Here is an 18009-nt window from a genome sequence, read left to right on the forward strand (position 1 = left end):
TCTTCAAGCTGATGAGGGAGAGGGACTTGATCGGGGGAGGGGGAGGGAGGTGGGAGGCGGTAGCGGGGAGGGGGCAGAAATCCTTAATAAATAAATAAAATTTAAAAAAAAATAATGAACACAAAAAAAATAAAATAAAATAAAAAATTCACTGTAGAAGCTTTACTTTGAAAGATAAAAAAAAAAAACATTTATCATGTATACAGTGTTCTGCCTGCATGTATACCTGCAGGCTAGAAGAGGGCATCAGATCTCATTACAGATGGCTGTGAGCCACTGTGTGGTTGCTGGAAATTGAACTCAGGACCTGCAGGCTAAACAGCAGCCAGAGCTCTTAAGCACTGAGCCATCTCTCCAGCCCTCTTTTAATGTTTTTTTTTAAAAAAGAAAATTAAAAGATATATTACACATTCAAAAAAAATTCACTTTAAAGAAATGGTAAATGTTTGAGGGGATAAATATGCCTAGCCAGATGTAAACATTATACTCTATATATAATATTATGTGTAATGTATATATTATATAACATTATGTTTGCATATATATGCATATGATGTATAGTATATTTGCTGTTATAGTACATACTATATATACATATATAAGCATTATACTATATATATGTATCAAAACAAATACAAGATTCCCCCAATGGCATGTATAATTTTTAAGTCACTTAAATAAACTTTGAGAAAGAAAATTAAAAGACAAAAAAAAACATTGATGACAACTTATGCTGGAGAGGTTGTGGGGAAAAGGGAACACTCCTGCATCGCTGGTGGGAGTGCAAGCCGGTATAACCCCTTTGGATGTCATTGTGGCGATTTCTCAGAAATTAGGAAACAACCTTCCTCAAGATCCAGCAATACCACTTTTGGGTATATACCCAAAGGATGCTCAATCATGCCACAAGGACATGTGCTCAACTATGTTCATAGCAGCTTTGTTTGTCACAGCCAGAACCTGGAAACAACCTAAATGCTCCTCGACCCAAGAATGGATAAGGAAAATGTGGCATATTTATACAATGGAGTACTACACAGCAGAAAAAAATAACGGCATCTTGAATTTTGCAGGAAAATGGATGGGTCCTCTGGAAGAGCAGCCAGTGCTCTTAATGGTCGAGCCATTTCTCCAGGCTGTCACTTTGAGACAGGGTCCGACTAAATTACACAGCTTCCAACTTCTGCTTGCCTTATGCTGGGATTACAGACCTGAAGCTCCATGCTTGGCCTCTTTTGTAGTTCTTGAATATCTTCTGATGGACTGGAAATGGAAAACGCTTGCTGGGCTTGCGTGTATTTTGTGTTTTCAGTGCAGAGAAGCTGCCTGCCTCCTTCTTATCTAAAAGTCTTCAGAAGTTGATAGTTTGTAAACTTCTTAACAACAACAACAAAACCCATGGACTAAAAAAAACCAGACTCCTTCCTTTTCAAAGGGATTTAATCAAGCCTCGTGGGTCTCTTGGACAGCCAAGGTTACACAGAGACCCTGTCTCGGAAAAAAAAAAAAAAAAAAAAGGCTCTCTATGTAGCTTTGGCTGACATGGAACCCAATATTTAGACCAGACTGGCCTCGAACTTATGAAGATCCACGAGTTTCTGCTTCCCATCATACCCATCTTTGATTTCTTTTCTTTTCTTTTTTGAGTTTTTCTGTAACAGTCCTGGCTGTCTTGGAACTTGCTTTGTAGAGCAGGTTGGCCTTGAACTCACAGAGATCTGCCGGCCTCTGCTTGGGATTTTGACTGATTTTTATGACCATGTTTTAATTAAGCCTTCATAGATTGGAAGAGGCCTTGACAAAGTACCTGATAAAAGTAACTTAAGGATTTGTTTTGCCTCCCAGTTTGAAGGTCCAGCCTGAAGGTTCACCTTGGTGGGAAGGCCATGGCAGGAGTGTGAAGTAGGCAGACCTCAGTGAGTTCGAGACCAGCCTGGTCTACAGACTGAGTTCTAGGATAGCCAGGGTTGTTCCACACAGAAACCCTATCTTGAAAAACCAAAAACAGAAAGAAAAGAAAGGAAGAAAAAAAAATCCCTCATGGAAAAGACACTGTTCGGAGGGTAGCATGCTATTGTCTTGTAGTATAATGCCTTGGGTTTCATTCCTCATCACTGCAAGAAGAAAACATAGGGAAACTGTTTCAAAACCCAGAGCTGGAGTTGCTGTGCTTGGCGCTTCCTGTGGAGGTACACTTGTTTGCTGGTTCTCACCATACAGTATGGTAAGAGAGGCCACTGCACAAGGGAGGGTGGGCGGTTCCTACCCTAGAGCAGCGCTAATCCTAGGAGAACATCTGATTGGCTCAACCACGCGGTCACTTATCTAATCAGCCGCTGCCAGGAGACAGTTGGCTTTGTCCTGTCACTGAGACAAGTCAAGATTTCCTGTGAGACTCCAATGCTGTGTCATCCCAAAGGCCTACTTTCCAGGGGTGGCCTTACAAAGACAGAATGGTTACTATGACTGCAGGGAAGCATCCAGAAGGGACGCGGGCTGTGAGGCTCCAAGGTATACCATACTCATGAGGTGCAAGCATCAAGTCTCAAAAACTTCCACTACTCCAGGTCCTTTACCCCACGGCTGCAGATACATTTTAGACTGATGCTCTGGACTGCACAGCCCCGGCCTCCTGGGAACTCTCCTTCAGTGCTGCTTGTCCTTACTGCTTTCCAGGTCTCCCAAGTTCTGCTTCTGCTCTGTCCCCTCCCTGTATGTCCTCCCTCCCCCTAGGAAGCCACCTTTGCCCAAAATGACAGTATCGTGTGCATGGTCATTCCCTCCAGGAGTGTGGGGGAGCATTGGGTGGCAGTGACTGAAGAAATCAGTCCTTTCTGCGTCGCCTTCCTGATTTCCCAAGCCTCTAGGCCGCTTCCTGCCCTGGAGCCCCTCCCAGAGCCGACCTCTGCACTCCACAGCCCGGATGTGGCAAGAGAAATGCTTTTGGGGCCTGTTCGGCTGCGTGGGCCGTCTTGGGTAGACTCATCGCGCGCCTGGAACCAGATATTCAGCAGTTGCTTGTGACTCTGGTTCAGCTACGCTGCTGGCATGCGAGACCAGACTATTATTCTGCAAATATGATCAACAGGAGCAGAAGCGTCCTCTTCCATCAGACAGCCTGTTTGCCGGGCCAGGAGCCATTGGCTCGCAGCCGCCCCACTTCGAGCAGCGCGCGACGTGGATGTGAGAGCCGTACGCGCCACAGCCAGACTAGCGCGCGTAAATGACGGACAGCGCATGTGCCACGCCGCACGTCAGCCCGCCACTGGTCAAGAGTCCAACCTATTCCTGTTCACCCGCCTGGGGCCGCTCCTAATTGCGCGCTAACTCAACCCAAAACCGCGGCCCGGAGGTGGCCCGGCGTGACGCCTGCGCGTCTTGGTGTATCCTAGCGCGCATGCTCTGGAGTATGCGCGCGTCTGGGCGGGGCAAGGCTGAGGCCGCGAAAACCGCGCGAAATCCGCGGGAACTAGCATTTTGGCGCCATGGCGCAAAGTCGTGTTACTGATTTCTATGCTCGCCGTCGCCCGGGCCTTACCGCTCCGCGGACCAAGTCGGTCTGTCTCACCCCAAGCCCCAGTGGGCTTGTGCCCAGTGAGTTGACCCGGAGCAGCAGCCGCAAGCGCGCCCGTCCCTCCACCGAACCCGGGAGCGACCACCCCGCGCCACCCGCGCGCCGGAGGCTGCAGCTTCCTGGACTGGTAAGGCGTGCGTGGGACCCCAGAGGATCCCTGGTCAGGAGAGGAAACCCTGACTATCGGGCACTGAGGCAGGGGACTGGGAGCTAAGACTGAAGGAGGATTAGAGTCTCTTTGCAGCCTGGGGACTCCTTTCTCTCCCCAGAGGAACCAGACCTGGGTTTGCTGGGAGACTGCAGCAGGCAGGAGTTGGGGGTGGCTGTTGCGCAAAGAATTGGGCTGGAGCTTCTGAAATGGAGAGAAAACACAAGAGAGCCAGGCCTGAAAGCTGCTTCGAGGAAGAAGAGGTTCAACAGACCAGGTGGATCTTGCCTGTGTCATTAGACGCCTCAGATGACAGACCCCCCCCTCCCCCCAGCCTGGCTCCAGCCTTCAGGGTCTAGTGAACCGAGACCACCTGGTTCTGGCTTTTCTGGCCAGTGCTCTTCCTGCTGAGCAGGTCACCCCCACCCCACCCCAGTATACTGATCTGTAGCTTCTTAATTATCAGGACTCCTGCCCCAGTTCCCCAGCTGGCCCCAGCCCTCCAGCAGACCCTGGATCCCCAGTAAAGCCATCTCCTGTCAAGAGAATAAAGAGCACCGCTGTTTCAGAAGGTCCAGGCCTTTCTGCCACAGTTCAGCAGCAGGACAAGGTAAGGAGGCTGGGCTGAGGGTGGGCTGTGGGCAGGGCTACGAATAACTGGTAGAACTAACAGTGCCTGTGTCCCTAGGTCCCCTCAAAGGACTCTGTCTCTGAGCTCCAGTCCTGCCTGAGGCGGGCACGTAAGTTGGGAGCCCAAGCTCGGGCCCTGAGGGCCAGAGTTCAGGAGAATGCTGTGAAGTCTTGTACATCAGATGCCAAGGAGCCTACAGAGCAACCATGGTGAGTCCTAGGTGGCCACAAGGTCCAGGGGAGGACAGGCTGTTGGGGGGGCACTGCAGTACCGGGGTGGGTGGCCTGGGTGCCATGACTTGCAGGGAGACAATTAGTGTGCCTCCGGGCACTGAGAGCCAGATTGTCTAGACATAGATACACCAGTCTACTCTTCACCAGCATTGTGCCCTTGTCCCCCACCTGAAAAGGACGTGGTCACTCCTGCCTCTGGCTCGTTCTAAGTACTGGGGGCAGTATGGATGCTGTGCCTGTCTCCCCAGGCTGAGTGTGCTGGGCAGGCAGGTGTAGGGAGCAGGCTACTGCTTGTCCCTTTCTGATGCTGTCCTCACAGACGGCAGTAGATCCTCAAGGACTTTGCAAATTGGGAGTTCTGAGGTTCTGGCTCTGCTGTCCTGTTGTCTGTTGGTGGGGGTAGGGTCAATTGTGTGGTTTGTTGGCATAATGAGACTGCTTCCCATTACAGTGTCGAGAAAGTCCCTGCCTACCAGCGCTTCCATGCCCTGGCCCAGCCCGGTCCCCCTGGCCTCGTCCTGCCCTACAAGTATCAAGTGTTGGCCGAGATGTTCCGAAGCATGGATACCATCGTGAGCATGCTTCACAATCGGTCTGAGACCGTGACCTTTGCTAAAGTCAAACAAGGCGTCCAGGACATGATGCGCAAGTGTGTGGTGTGGGAGAGAGTGGGTTTGGTTGCCCCCGAAGTCTAATGCCAGTCTGCGTGATCCTTCTGACCCAGCCCTCTTTCTTCTGTAGGCGCTTCGAAGAGCGCAATGTGGGCCAGATCAAAACCGTGTATCCCACATCATATTGCTTCCGCCAGGAATGCAATGTCCCCACTTTCAAGGACAGCATCAAGAGATCGGATTACCAACTCACCATCGAACCCTTGCTGGAACCGGGTGAGTCTTTGGCGAGGCCCTGGTGGGCTCGCTCACCTTGGGCTTGTGGGTGAAATGGTTGTTGTCAGGCCTAGTTTTTGGATTTCCCTCATGGGTGGGCAGCCGGACGGGCCTGGGCTCACCATGTTTTCTTCTTGCAGAGGGTGGTGGTGGTGCCACCCAGCTCACAGCCTCGTGCCTCTTGCAGCGCAGACAGGTCTTCCGTCAGAACCTGGTGGACCGAGTCAAGGAACATCACAAGGTGAGTGCTGGCGTTTGTGGAGCCATTGAGCGGGTTCAGTGACAGTCCTGACTGCAAACACAAAGGTTCCTCTTAGTCCCTTGCCGTGGCTATCTTAAAATGAATGTGAGGAGGATTGATTTTATTGCTGATACCTTCTGCACTATAGGCCGGAGTTGGGACAGAGCTGCCTGGAACCCAAAAGCTGGAGAGCTCAGATTACCTTGAGACCCTGAGAGGGATCTAGTGTCATTGTCAACAATGCTTAGCCGGGCCGTGGTGGCACACGCCTTTAATCCCAGCACTCGGAGGCAGAGGCAGGGGGGATCTCTGTGAGTTCGAGGCCAGCCTGGTCTACAAGAGCTAGTTCCAAAGCTTAACTCTGTCTCGGGAAAAAAAAAAAAAAACACAAAAAAACAATGCCTATATCATGCTAAGAACGTGCCTCTTTATACCTGGCTCTCTACCTAGGCACAGAAAGGCCGAGCGAGGGCTTCTAGCTGGGACTGAATCGTAGCCCAATGCTCTCCTTTCCTCCAGGCTTTCCTCGCCTCATTGAACCCCCCCATGGCTGTGCCTGAAGACCAACTGACACGCTGGCACCCACGCTTCAATGTGGATGAAGTGCCCGATATTGAACCCGCCGAATTGCCCCAGCCTCCTGTCACAGAGAAGCTCACCACCGCCCAGGAGGTGTTGGCCAGAGCCCGCAACTTGATGTCACCCAAGGTGAGGCTCTCTAGCCTCTGATTTCATCCCTTCAGGTAGTATGGAGGTAGCAGCTGAGTGTCTCTGGGTTCGTTGCTTCTTACTTTCTCAGCTAAAGGCACAGAAATAAGATGTGCCCCGACCTTCTCAGACGCACATACACCAACTGCAGCAGCTCAGCTGGCTGTGTATGCTGGGAACTTGGCCTGGAGAGGGCAAAGGGCTTCCCCTCACAAGTCACTGTTTTTGACATCTGACCTGTGCTTACTCTGCAGATGGAGAGGGCCTTGAGTAACCTAGTCCTGCGCTCGACTGAGCCTGGAAGCCCTGGATCCTCTAGTCCAGCACTCCCAGCCACTCCACCAGCCACCCCACCAGCCGCCTCTCCCAGTGCTCTGAAGGGTGTGTCTCAGGCCTTGCTGGAGCGGGTAAGTCCTGGGTAATAGGTAGGGGCCTTGGTGACCAGACGGGCGCCTTGGTAACCATGTGTTGCTGACCCACTTCATGCAGATAAGGGCCAAGGAGGTCCAGAAACAGCTGGCACAGATGACACGGTGCCCGGAACAGGAGCTTCGGCTGCAGCGGCTAGAGCGCTTGCCAGAGCTAGCCCGGGTGTTGCGTGGTGTCTTTGTGTCTGAACGCAAGCCAGCACTCACTATGGAGGTGGTCTGTGCAAGGATGGTGGACAGTTGCCAAGCTGCCCTGAGCTCAGGTTTGTACAGAGCAAGATGGGGGAGGCTGGGCATAGTCATGCTCACTGTGTTCTTGGCAAGGAAGTGGGTCCATTTCTGACCAGAGACAGTTTGTTTGCCTTGGAGTATGTGTGTCTTCCCCTTGTTGTTCATTCCCCTGGTGTTTGAGAGCAGTGCCTGGGAACCCCCAGGCCACAGCAGTGGCTAAGCCTTGAGAAAGGCCATGTTGAGGGGTGTAAGGTACCAGGTTGGGTAAGTGAGCTGAGCAAGTCATCCAGATACTGTGCTTAAACTCACAATGCACTTCTGCAGGGGAGATGGAGAAGCACGTGCTGCTCCTAGCTGAGCTGCTGCCAGACTGGCTCAGCCTGCATCGCATTCGCACGGACACTTACATCAAGCTGGACAAAGCTGCTGACCTAGCTGGCCTCACTGCAAGGCTGACCCAGCGTGTCCACACTGAAGGGCTGTGACTGAGTTCTTCGCCTGATGGTCTGTTCTCTTGATCAGAACAACGCACTTGAGCTCCCTCCCCCCCATGCCACAGGCTTACTGCCAGTATGGGCAGCGGTTGTGCCCATGGCTCTCATAAAGCGGCTTTGGGGTACCCCAGAACCAGCTCTTTGTGGTTGCTGGGGAAGTAAACTGTGAGAGCAGAGGATGTTGGATGTCTAACTCGTCTAGTTCCAGGTACTGTCGGTCCAGGTGGGAGCCCCTGGCCAGCCTAGCCTGCTCCTCCATGCTCATTAAAGCTACTCTCTTGATTAGAGCCTTAAGACCCACACGGGAAACTTGGACTTCTGGCCAGATTTCACAAGGACAGTGAGCTCTGAATGGCAGAGTGAAATTGGGCCTTCTATATATAATGAAAATAATTTTATAGGTTTTGAGACCAAAATTTATGAAAATGAAGATTTTTTTTAAGCTTCTGTTCCATTCCTATGGCCTTGGATGTGACTGTTAATCTTGACTTTTAATATAGTCTTGTAATATTTAAATAAAAGTGCTACCAAGATCAAGCTGAACAGGTCACACCATAAAATACCTTTAAATGATGCCCACTGTTGTGAGGTGTTTTCTTCTGTAACTTGCAAGACCGGGCCAGTAAAAACCTGGGTGAGAACAATCTTCTGGGGGTGGACCAGTGGCAGAGTGCCTGCCTAGCGCATGCCAGGCTAGTTCTCTTACCCCAGACCCACTGCTGTTGATGCTCAACCAAATAGGTGTGGGTTTCGAGACAGGGTTTCTCTGTAACAGCTCTGGCTTTCATGGAACTCACTCCCTAGATCAGGCTGGCCTCACAGAAGACCCACCTGCCTCTGCCTCCCAAGAGCTGGGATTAAAGGTGTGTGCCACCACCACCTGGCCTCAAAATAGGATTTTAGATAGGTAGTGACTGGACTATGCCCTTGGTCCACTGTCTCCATTTTGGTTCTAAAAGCCCAGAAAACTTCCTAGAGGCTATAGCTTCTGTACTGAGCCTACCTGTTGTGATGAGGTCCACAAAGTGACATAGCCACCACCTGCCCCCCGCCCCCCAGTCACCCTTTGCTGGGGGTGGGAGGATACAGAGACTTCTGATTTCCCTTTCTGGTCCTGTGACAGTGTTCGGTCCTACGGATTGCCTGGGATTGGAGCAGGTATTGTCCTTGCCTTGGACTGGGCCGGAGTTGCCAGGCAGCTGTGTTATGTGATCCGTGCAGCAAGATGACAGGAAGAACCTTATGTACCAAATGTTTATTAATCTTGCTGTGTTGTAGCCTGCAGTAGCTCTGCTCTAGGACTCAGCACATATAGAAAAATGCAAGGACCCAAGTGGTCCATAGCCATGGTGACCAGCTGACCAGCAAAATCAACAGTCACAGGAAGGGCAGCTGGTGGCTTACAAAGGTCACTTAGGTGGCGAGGCTGAGCCACTGTCCGGCCGCAGGTGCTGGGGTACAGCAACTATTCCACCATCTGTCACTCATATTGCAGGAGAGAGAAGAATGGCACTGGTCCTAGCTTCTCTCTGCCCTTCAGTGAGGTCAGCTCCACCAGGCTCACACACTCCACCACCTCAGCCCGTAGCTGGCCCAGCAGTTCACAGGCAGCACGCATGGTTCCTGGGGTGAAGGGACAAGGGAAGAGAACGTAGTAAGGCTCTTTGCTGAGTCAGCATCCCAGACAGAGCTTGTCCCCTTGAAACCCGTGGCTCTCACCTCCAGTAGCCAGGAGATCATCTACAACAACCACTCTCTGCCCAGGTTCTAAGGCGTCTTTCTGGATTTCCAGCTCAGCCTGCAGACAGGAAATAGAGTCTAGGAGTTAACAAGTGACCACCACCCCTAGCTTTTCCACATTTCCTAGTGGCATAAAACGGGTTTCAAACTTTCCCACACTGACTCCTAGACAGCTACCCACCTACCTTGCCATACTCCAGGGCATAGGAGGCTGACACTGTGGGGCCCGGCAGTTTCCCACGCTTTCGGATGAGCACACAGCCCAGGCCCAACTCCTGAGCGAGGGAGGGGCCAAACAGGAAGCCCCTGGAATCCAGGCCTGTTAGGGTGAGAGAGGGGTGTTGTTGGAGCTGAGGGGTGTGGGATTTCCAAGAGACCTAGTATTGAGAGAACAGTACTGGCCAGAAATACTAGGTCTTACTAGCTATAGCTAGAAGGCGCTGATGGCTGCTGGGTAGCTTCTTAGTCTTGGGAGTGTTAATCTGCCTTCTGTATAGCTCAGGGACACCTACACTTTTGCCACCTCTTTTTTATTTGAGACAGGGTTCTTCTGTAGCTTTGGAGCCTGTCCTGGAACTTGCTTTGTAGATCAGGCTGGCCTTGAACTCAGAGACCTGCCTCCTGGGATTATAGGCGTGTACTGCCACCACCCCGTTTGACACCTCTCAAATGCAGCACTTTATCTGTAGTACAGGGTACAAGATGGGTCACCTCTGGGGAGGCCTCTGAGTACTTGTCAGGGTCACTCTTTGTCTGGAGTTCTCACCATCTGGGTCATGTCTGACTCCCCTGGTGGACATTCAGCAATCCTAGGGTGTTTCTGAAGCCCAATCATGGAGCCTGGTACACCACAGGTGATCAACCCAGACTGTGTAGGAGAGACACTCCATTATAGTCCTGAGGGATAAGCAGCCCCTGAGGCTACCAGACTCTCCTTCTGTCGCAAGGCTATGCATTTTTTAGCATCTAGCAAGTGACTACCCCTAGCAAGGCGGTCCATTTGGAGGTTCCAAGGCCTTCTTCAAAGTTCTCAAAGCACACATATGCTCCTTACAGTCCTGCCGTCAGGCTGCTCAACCTCCCGCTCTTAAAGAGGAAGGTCTGGCCCTGAACATGGACAGAGCAGAGTCCATCTCTAATAGGAACAGACACTGAGGCCAGAGGACCTAGCAGGGGTGGGAGACGCAGTAATCATCCAGGGTCAACAAGAAATTAAGGCAGGTAAGAACAGATTGCTAAAGGAGGGTCAGGGGTTGAAGAAAGAGGGGCGGAGGGAAGACGGAGGGAAGCCTGGACAGTGGGGAACCAGCACGGCCTAGCGTGGCCACTCGCCTGCGATGTAGTCGATCTTGCTGCCATGTGTAGACTTAAGGTGACTGGCCAGGAGGCGGATGGAAGCTCGGAAGGAGTCGGGGTCTTTCAGGAGGGGCGAGATATCCCTGGGAACAAGGACGGGCGAAGTGGGGAGCGGAGGCCCAGCAAGATCCCCCTCACGACTGCCCACGCGCCTGCGCCGGGAGCCGAGCGCAGGGCGCCAACGCCTCGCGGGCTCGTGACCTCACCTGAACAGCACGCCGGGGATGGGGAAGTCGGGGAAACTGCGGATGCGTCGCGCTACCAGCTGCAACTCAGGTTCCGCCATAGCCGCGTGCAGGAGGGAGAAAGGGCAGAGGGAGTGTAAGCAGACCGAGTCACGCCTGTCCGGGAACAAGGGTGGGGCGTCCTCGGTGGGCGGGGCTTCTGGGGCGGGGCGTCCTTAGGGAGTGGTCCTGCACGAGGGGCAGCAAGTGAGGGGGTGGGGCCTCTGGGAGCCGAGAGGGGGGGTTGGCCTCTGGCAGGAAGTAGCACTTTTGCTCGAAACCTAGGTGACATCAAATTGAAAGCCTGGGGTTATTTCTGGGTGGAAAAAGGATACGAGCCTTGGTACCCTTTTGGGTTCTGGCTCCCTCATGCCTGCCTATTCAGTCCCGCTTTTCCCAGGGCCCGCCTTCTGGACCTGGAGTGTACTGTGCTTCCAGCATGCAGTGTGAGGTGACCGAGACTCAACCCTGCTTTCCCACTAGCCTGGAAGGGAGCTGGCGGATAGCTTCAGGTCCAGAGGTGCAAGTGAATTATGGATGGCCTGGAGTAGAGGGGAAAAGCAGGGTAGCACTTCGGGGTGGAGGTGGGGGTAGGGCCACAGACTCTCTTGTGCTTCTGCAGCAAGATGTATCCTTTTCGCTTTGGGGAGGGGACCAGAAGATCTGGACAGAAGACTGGGCTCTACCTGCCCAGCATAGTACCTGGGTCTACAGGTAGTGATTGGAAGACTGTCCTCCGAGTTAGCATTATCATCTTCAATGGGGTTGTTATTACTCAAAAGAAATCGTTCAGATTAGGGTTATGTTTTGTCAAAGGAGAGGGTGTGAGGAGGGTCTAGTAGATCCCAACTAATCTCTTCCTCACTCCCACCTCCCTGCCTGCTGCAATTCTTCCATTTGTGGTGGTCTCTGGAGGTGCTAGAGTACACACACACACACACACACAAACACACACACACACACACGGAAGGTTAACTGAAGGGGAAGTTGTTATCCATGCTGGATTGAGACTTTCAGTTAGGGTGATGGAGCTGCTTTGGGGTCATCCATGCTCCTGTAATCAATGAGCTCATTGGACCCAATGGTTCCTTTGGTCTGTCATTGGTATTCTATCTGAGGCACACAGATGTTTATGTCTCTCCAGGAGAAGTTCATACAACAGGCACATGGGCCATCTAATGTACAATGTCTCCCATCATCTCTATTCCAAATACCAGGATAGGTGGGCATGGTGGCATATACATTTAATCTCAGCACTCAGGAGGCAGCTATAGGCGGATTTCTGAGTTCGAAGCCAGCCTAACACATCTCCTGTTCATTTATTCTTGGAACAGAATAATTTATTATAAGGGAATTTATTCTCTCAATCTCTCTTCATTATCATTTTCCAACCTTCACAATTCAGCTTCGGCACTACAGTCATTGCACAGATGTGAGAACTTGTTCAGGATGGACAACTCCCATGAGCCTTCAGGGAAGGGGTTTAGAGATTATATCTTGTAGCCTGCACATGACAGGAGGCAGGTACAGCAGAAGTGGTCCCATAGTGTGCTGAGCCAGAGCCAGAAATTTAGGATGTCATCTTCCTGTCTCTTGGGGGCAGTGACTGACCTCGCCTTGGACCAGACAATGAAATATCTTTGTCTCTTGTTTGCAGCCGGTGGGAAAAGGGGGGCGGTCACTCCAGGAAGTTGACATGGGGGTGAGGACTGATGCCCAGGTAGATGTGGCTCCTTGGCACAGCACTGAAATCTTCACCTTTGTCGACGACACCAAGGTTGAAATATCTGCAGGCACAGTGAGAAGACAAAGTGACAGCTCTTCAGACCCTGGGCTGCAGCACTGGGTCATGGTCAAGGCCAGCAGGGCACTAAGAACTTCTCTTTCAGTACCCAGCTGGGAAGATGGCTGCAGTGCGAGGGAGCAGACTCCGGATCAGGTCTCCAGTATATGCAGCCTTGGACCCTTGCTACTGGCTGCAGAGGCCAGCCAGCCAGTGGTGGGTGGGCAGAGGACAGCTGGTCTCTTTTGCCCATCAATCCCAAGGCCAAAGCCTTCTAGGCACTTGCAGGGCTGGCTGGAGATTCCGATCTTGGCTAATGGGACCAAGAGCACTTCTCAGGGACAGACTCAGGAGGTGTCAGACACTTTCCTAATTTTTCACAGCCTGGTGGTGCCCAATTCTAGAAAATGAAATTCAACAAAATGAACTCAGTTATTCAATCTGGGCACAGTTACAAGATGTGGCCCTTCCGCCTCACCCACCCACTTGACCAGAGTGCACAGACACGGCCATCTCCATGCCTTCCAGAATCCCAGCAATGTGGAGCCCCAGGACCTTCTTCAAGCAGCAGCTCTGGATCTAAGACAAGGGGGTGGCTGGTGGGGTTGCAATCGGAAAGCAAGTAGCAAGGAAAGTGAGGCCCAGTGAGGGAAGCCTCGGGGTAGAACTGCACCCAACTGCCTGCATCTCAGGCAGCTTACAAGTGGGGGAGCCAGGAAAAAGAGGCTGCTATGCCACAGGGAGACTAGGAAGGAGTTAGACTCCCTGTTAGCTAGACAGACAGACACAGGGGCTCTATGCCTAGGTGATATAGATGATGAATTTCCAAGATGGCCAGCCTCTTCCTCACCCTCCTGACTCTTTACAAAAGCCCAGCAACTTAAGACACAAGCTTTGTAGGCGGCTGTCTCCCACCAGCAGGACCCCTGCTTTTCAATTGGCTCAACCAGTTCCAGGCCTGCTCAGGACATGTCACACCTTGGGGGCTTGGGGAGGGGCTAGAGTACATAGGAGGGAGCTCTATTGACATAGCAATGGGGAGTCATCCTTGCTGGCTACAGACTTTACAGCATGGCTGCTTTAAGTGACCCCCTCCTCTTCCATGTTCCTGCCTCTAACTCTTCATCCAGGGTCCTATGAGAAAGCCTATGCATTCTTTGGTTCCCCAGAGTAAACATTGGTGGGATGTACCTCCCTTTGTTATTGGGACTTTAGGAGGAGGGGTAGATGTTTCCATCTCCCCTAGGAAGGAGTTTAACAATAACCAGCAACACAGGCACCAGTCTGTGAACGCAGTTAAGAAGTTGGTCCCAGTGAGACCCTCAGAGGAGGCTGGGGCCAACATGGATAATTAAATCCACTTAAAACCTGAGAGAGTTCTAGAAGGAATTCTAGACACAAAAAGAACAGAGTTAAACATGGCTTCTTGGTAGCAGCATTTTCTCAGGTGGGCTCTGTTAGCTAGAGGCAAATGTGTTTCATTTAAGAGAGGCTTCCTGACTCAGCTTTAACTGAAAAAACTTTGCAGCCCTTTTAAGAGGCCCCACCACAAAACACTTAAATGGTGTTATGAATAGCCGACAGCAAGCTTCTTGGTGGTAGTAGGAACTCTGAAACTCCACAGAGTTGTAGCAATAAACATGGCTCCTGCCAGTACCTCTGCCATGAAGCTAGACTCTCAGAAAGCTAAGGAATGGGGTGGATCCAGTTGTCAAAGCCACTTTAGTCCTAGCCATATGGCTTAGCAAATTAAAGACTCATGTGGTCAGAGAAAGAGAGATAGACAGTAAAGATAGATTCAGATGGGGAAAAAAAAACTCTAAACAGTTTAGAGTGTGTTTAAAAATACATGTAGGCTTGGGAGAGAAAAGAAAAAGGATAAAGTCCTTAAAATAAAAAAGAAAGAGAGTAGTTGGGTGTGGTAGCGCACACCTTTAATCCCAACACTTGTGAGGCAGAGGCAGGTGGATCTCTGTGAGTTCAAGGACAACCTGGTCTATGTAGTTGAGTGTCAGGACAGCCAAAGATATATAGAGAAAGCTAGTCTCAAAAAACCAAAAATTAAAAAATAAAAATAGAAGAAATAGAGTTTAAAATAAAGCCATGCAAAGATGAAAAATACATAGAGAGTCTGGATACTGAATGTTATTGTGTTGTCTTTGAATGGTTTGATGGCTGAGGAAGAAGCAACAGCTGCTAAAAGACACTTGATTACAAATGCTGCTAGATTAATAGAACATATATATTTTGAAAATGCTTTGACTTCAAATTTTAAGTCAAAAGACATGTTACTTTGGAGAAGAGGTTTTGCTTTTGTTTCCACAGGAAATGGGAGGCTGTGGATTCATTGTGGGTTAAGAAAAATCAGATTTGATCAAGGAAGACCCCCTGAAAAGTCTCCAATAGGATCAGATGGCCCAGATGAGTTCTACATCCAGAACAGATTCAAGACTGCTGGCTGAGATGATTAAGCCTCACAGAATATTCCAGTTAGGACTTGACCATAATTCAAATTTTTCTTTAGGTCCCCATAAGATTATCAGCATCCCTAATCAGGAGGAAGTAGCCTAGAAAACTACGTCCACATTCCCAAAAAATGGACTATGGATGTTTTTCTTGTTTAGAGTGTTGATTACAAGTTGTTATGGATAAAGGTCAGGAAGAAAGCTAAACAAAGGATATTAGATTCAGAGTTCTTATTTTAAAAGGGGGGGGAGTGCTGTGGGGCAATGGCCTTTTATCCTGTCACTTATATTATTTTTAATAAAATGCTGATTGGCCAGTAGCCAGGCAGGAAGTATAGGTGGGGCGACAGCGATCAGGCAGAAAGTAGAGGTGGGGCAACAAGAATTCTGGGAAGAGGTTAGTTTGAGTCTGTAGTAGTGACCCAGATGCAGAAGAAGCAAGATGTGACTGCCTGCCAAAAAAGGTACCAAGCCACATGGCTAACATAGACAAGAATGGGCTAGTTTAAGTTATAAGAATTAATTAATAAGAAGCCCAAGCTACTGGGCCAATCATTTTTAGAATAAAAAAAGTTAATAAGAAGCCTGAGCTAATAGGCCAACAAGTTTATGATTAATGTAGACCTCTGTATGTTTTTTTGGGGGGACTGAACAGCTGTGGGACTGGGCAGGACAGAAACCTCTGTCAACAGGAGGCTGTGCCCGGACCTGAACAAGGCTATTCACCCTCCAATAGTCCTCAGCAGTAATGGGATACTGTGTGTTTCCCTCCCATACTGACCGGAACAATGATTTCCATTTTGGTGCTTGAATGCACCTTGCCAGGCTGAGTTGCATGTGTACAGGGAGCCAAGGTGTCCTCATGGCATGGGACAAGCACACGTAGTCAAGCACAGGCAAGCCCTGGCATGCATGCATGCATGGACCACTCACCATAACAGCCTGGTTACACACATTGAGCTGGGGCTGTCCTGGGACCAAGGACATCTGGTGCTGCTGGACAACCGGGGTGATCCTGCTGAGGGCATCCTGATATTCATCACTGGCAAAGCTAGAGAGAAGGTGGTTCTGGTTACATGGCTATTGTGTCCAAGGTCAATCTGTTCCTGGCAGGCAGCTCAGGAGGTTCACAGACATTCTAGGACATGAAGTGGTCTAGTTTGGAAAACCTGAGACCTCGTGTTGGTCTCTAGAGGTGGGAAGAGCAAGGGTGGCAGTCTGAAGTCAGAGTGGGCTACAGGCTCCCACCATGAGCCTCCCTGGACAGCTGTCTGTACTGTGAGCTGCTCTCCTGTTGTCAGACTTCACAAGGGGAGGGAAATGAGGGCCTAGGAAGCTGAGCCATGGCAGCGAGTCCTCCTCTGTTACTGCCAACATGACCTGTGTGTGATGAGAACCCAGTGGTGTGGGTCGGAGACTGGGCTTCTCCACAAGAACTGCCACAGCAGTGGGTACTATTCTGAAACATATACACATATGACACATGCTTTTTCCTTAGAAGGAACTGTCTTATGTTGAAAAGGAATCAGGTACAGATGGAGAGAAAACACATACAGCCCTAAAGTTCCAGCACAAGCTTCCAGCATTTGATTCATTTTTTACTAAGGTTAATGGAGCTGGGTGCATGCCTTTAACCCCAGCACTCGGGAAGCAGAGGCAGATGGATCTCTGTGAGTTCGAGGCCAGCCTGGTCTACAGAGCTAGTTCCAGGACAGGCTCCAACACAGAGAACCCCTGTCTTGAAAAACCGCACAGCCATCTGCTGGACTGTCAGGGAATCTTTAGCTGAGTGTGAAGCAAACCATAGCACACTCACTGTGTGACGTACAACACACACCACTGATATACTCACAATGGAATAAAGAGGGCAGAGCCTGGGGCCGTGTACATGCAGGGTGCCGAGCTCAGGCTGCAGACGAATCTCAGCTATCTGCAACTCAGACTCTGACAAGCCATGGACAGAGAGAATTCTGCATGTGAACCAAGTCCTCAGGTTTCTTTGTGTCTCAGGATGACTGGTGAGAAGATGACCACAAGCTCCCTACCCTGCAAGTATCCCAACCATCACTGTGACCCTCAAGGGGCCTGAAGGCCTTCAGAGGCTTAGGCTGTCCTCCAAGCTTGTGCTGGATTTGGGTGCTCCCTGATGATAGCAGGGCCACTTCTAGTACAGCAACCTCCTAGAAAGAGGACTTAGGCTCCTGGGGCGCAGTTATGTCCTGGGGAAGAGGCATCTCAGGATGAGAGATTCCCCAAGGACCCAAACTGCTCAGCACAAGTTAGATGTGGGTAAATGAAGCAGGGGCATCACTAAAAGACACCGTGAACCTTGGGTTGATCCCGAGGACATGAGGCCAGTGGTGGTCAATTACATAGGCACTTATCTTATAGGTCAGCCAGTCAAGCCTGAAACCCCAACATCCCTTATCAACAGAGCTCCCATGGTTCATGACATTCATGTGCTAGTGGGTCTTGAGGAAATACCAGTCTCTGCCTGAAGAAAGGAAAGGAGGCTCCCCACGGTGGCAGTTTGGAAGCCAGAGGGTTGAAGTTGGGGCACTGCAGATGACCACACTCCCTCTAGAGAACCTGAGAGGCACCTTCCTGCCCGGCCCAGCCCCTTGGCTCATCTCTGCTTAGTCCTTAAGCAGTCTTCCCCCACTTGATGTCTCTGTCCCTTTTCTCTCAGAATAATGCCCCACCACTCTCCAAGATGACTTCATTGTCATCTTGACCTTAACAATATCTACAAGACCCTATTTTCAAAAGGTTGCCTTCTGAGGTGCTGGAGACAGAGAGCTACTCACACAGGATGTAGGAGCAGTCTTAGGGACCTTCCTGGTGTCTTAAAGTCCTCTGTTTTATA

General features: G+C 50.6%; 3 protein-coding genes across 8 annotated transcripts in view; 1 reads left to right on the plus strand and 2 right to left on the minus strand.

Annotated features, from left to right (window-relative positions):
- The first annotated feature begins 1975 nt into the window (after positions 1 to 1975).
- On the plus strand, positions 1976 to 8145 carry Cdt1 (chromatin licensing and DNA replication factor 1). The gene is made up of 10 exons (XM_005345800.3): positions 1976 to 3701; positions 4189 to 4332; positions 4411 to 4562; positions 5038 to 5235; positions 5328 to 5473; positions 5614 to 5714; positions 6234 to 6422; positions 6677 to 6829; positions 6912 to 7113; positions 7406 to 8145. Exons 1-10 carry the CDS (start codon positions 3486 to 3488, stop codon positions 7564 to 7566), a joined length of 1662 nt encoding a protein of 553 aa, XP_005345857.1. The 5' UTR covers positions 1976 to 3485; the 3' UTR covers positions 7567 to 8145.
- Positions 8146 to 8815: 670 nt separating this feature from the next.
- On the minus strand, positions 8816 to 12133 carry Aprt (adenine phosphoribosyltransferase). Its single transcript, XM_005345801.2, has 5 exons — positions 10878 to 12133; positions 10648 to 10754; positions 9501 to 9634; positions 9295 to 9373; positions 8816 to 9198 (listed from the first exon to the last, which is right to left on the minus strand). The coding sequence occupies exons 1-5, from the start codon at positions 10955 to 10957 to the stop codon at positions 9056 to 9058; spliced, it is 543 nt and encodes a 180-aa protein (XP_005345858.1). The 5' UTR covers positions 10958 to 12133; the 3' UTR covers positions 8816 to 9055.
- A 62-nt stretch (positions 12134 to 12195) lies between these two features.
- Positions 12196 to 18009, minus strand: part of Galns (galactosamine (N-acetyl)-6-sulfatase) — a 31537-nt gene continuing 25723 nt past the window's right edge. For 5 of the 6 annotated variants that reach the window (XM_005345803.2, XM_013354810.2, XM_026778731.1 and 2 more), the window contains 2 exons: positions 16077 to 16194; positions 12196 to 13078 (listed from right to left, as the gene is read on the minus strand). In XM_005345803.2, coding sequence (XP_005345860.1) covers positions 12992 to 13078; positions 16077 to 16194 — 205 coding nt within the window. In that variant the 3' untranslated portion in view covers positions 12196 to 12991. The remainder of the gene's footprint in view (positions 13079 to 16076; positions 16195 to 18009) is intronic. The other variant, XR_001229485.2, reaches the window with a different exon arrangement.

The sequence above is a fragment of the Microtus ochrogaster genome, chromosome 4, assembly GCF_000317375.1.
Source record: "Microtus ochrogaster isolate Prairie Vole_2 chromosome 4, MicOch1.0, whole genome shotgun sequence".
Taxonomy (NCBI): Eukaryota; Metazoa; Chordata; class Mammalia; order Rodentia; family Cricetidae; genus Microtus; species Microtus ochrogaster.

Coding starts and splice junctions, on each gene's coding strand:
- Cdt1 (XM_005345800.3), top strand. CDS start 3,486: ATGGCGCAAAGTCGTGTTACTGATTTCTATGCTCGCCGTCGCCCGGGC. Junction 5,236..5,327: donor GTCCAGGACATGATGCGCAA/GTGTGTGGTGTG, acceptor TTTCTTCTGTAG/GCGCTTCGAAGAGCGCAATG. Junction 5,474..5,613: donor CGAACCCTTGCTGGAACCGG/GTGAGTCTTTGG, acceptor TTCTTCTTGCAG/AGGGTGGTGGTGGTGCCACC.
- Aprt (XM_005345801.2), bottom strand. CDS start 10,957: ATGGCGGAACCTGAGTTGCAGCTGGTAGCGCGACGCATCCGCAGTTTC. Junction 9,374..9,500: donor ATGCCCTGGAGTATGGCAAG/GTAGGTGGGTAG, acceptor TCCTGTCTGCAG/GCTGAGCTGGAAATCCAGAA. Junction 9,199..9,294: donor TGATCTCCTGGCTACTGGAG/GTGAGAGCCACG, acceptor CCTTCACCCCAG/GAACCATGCGTGCTGCCTGT.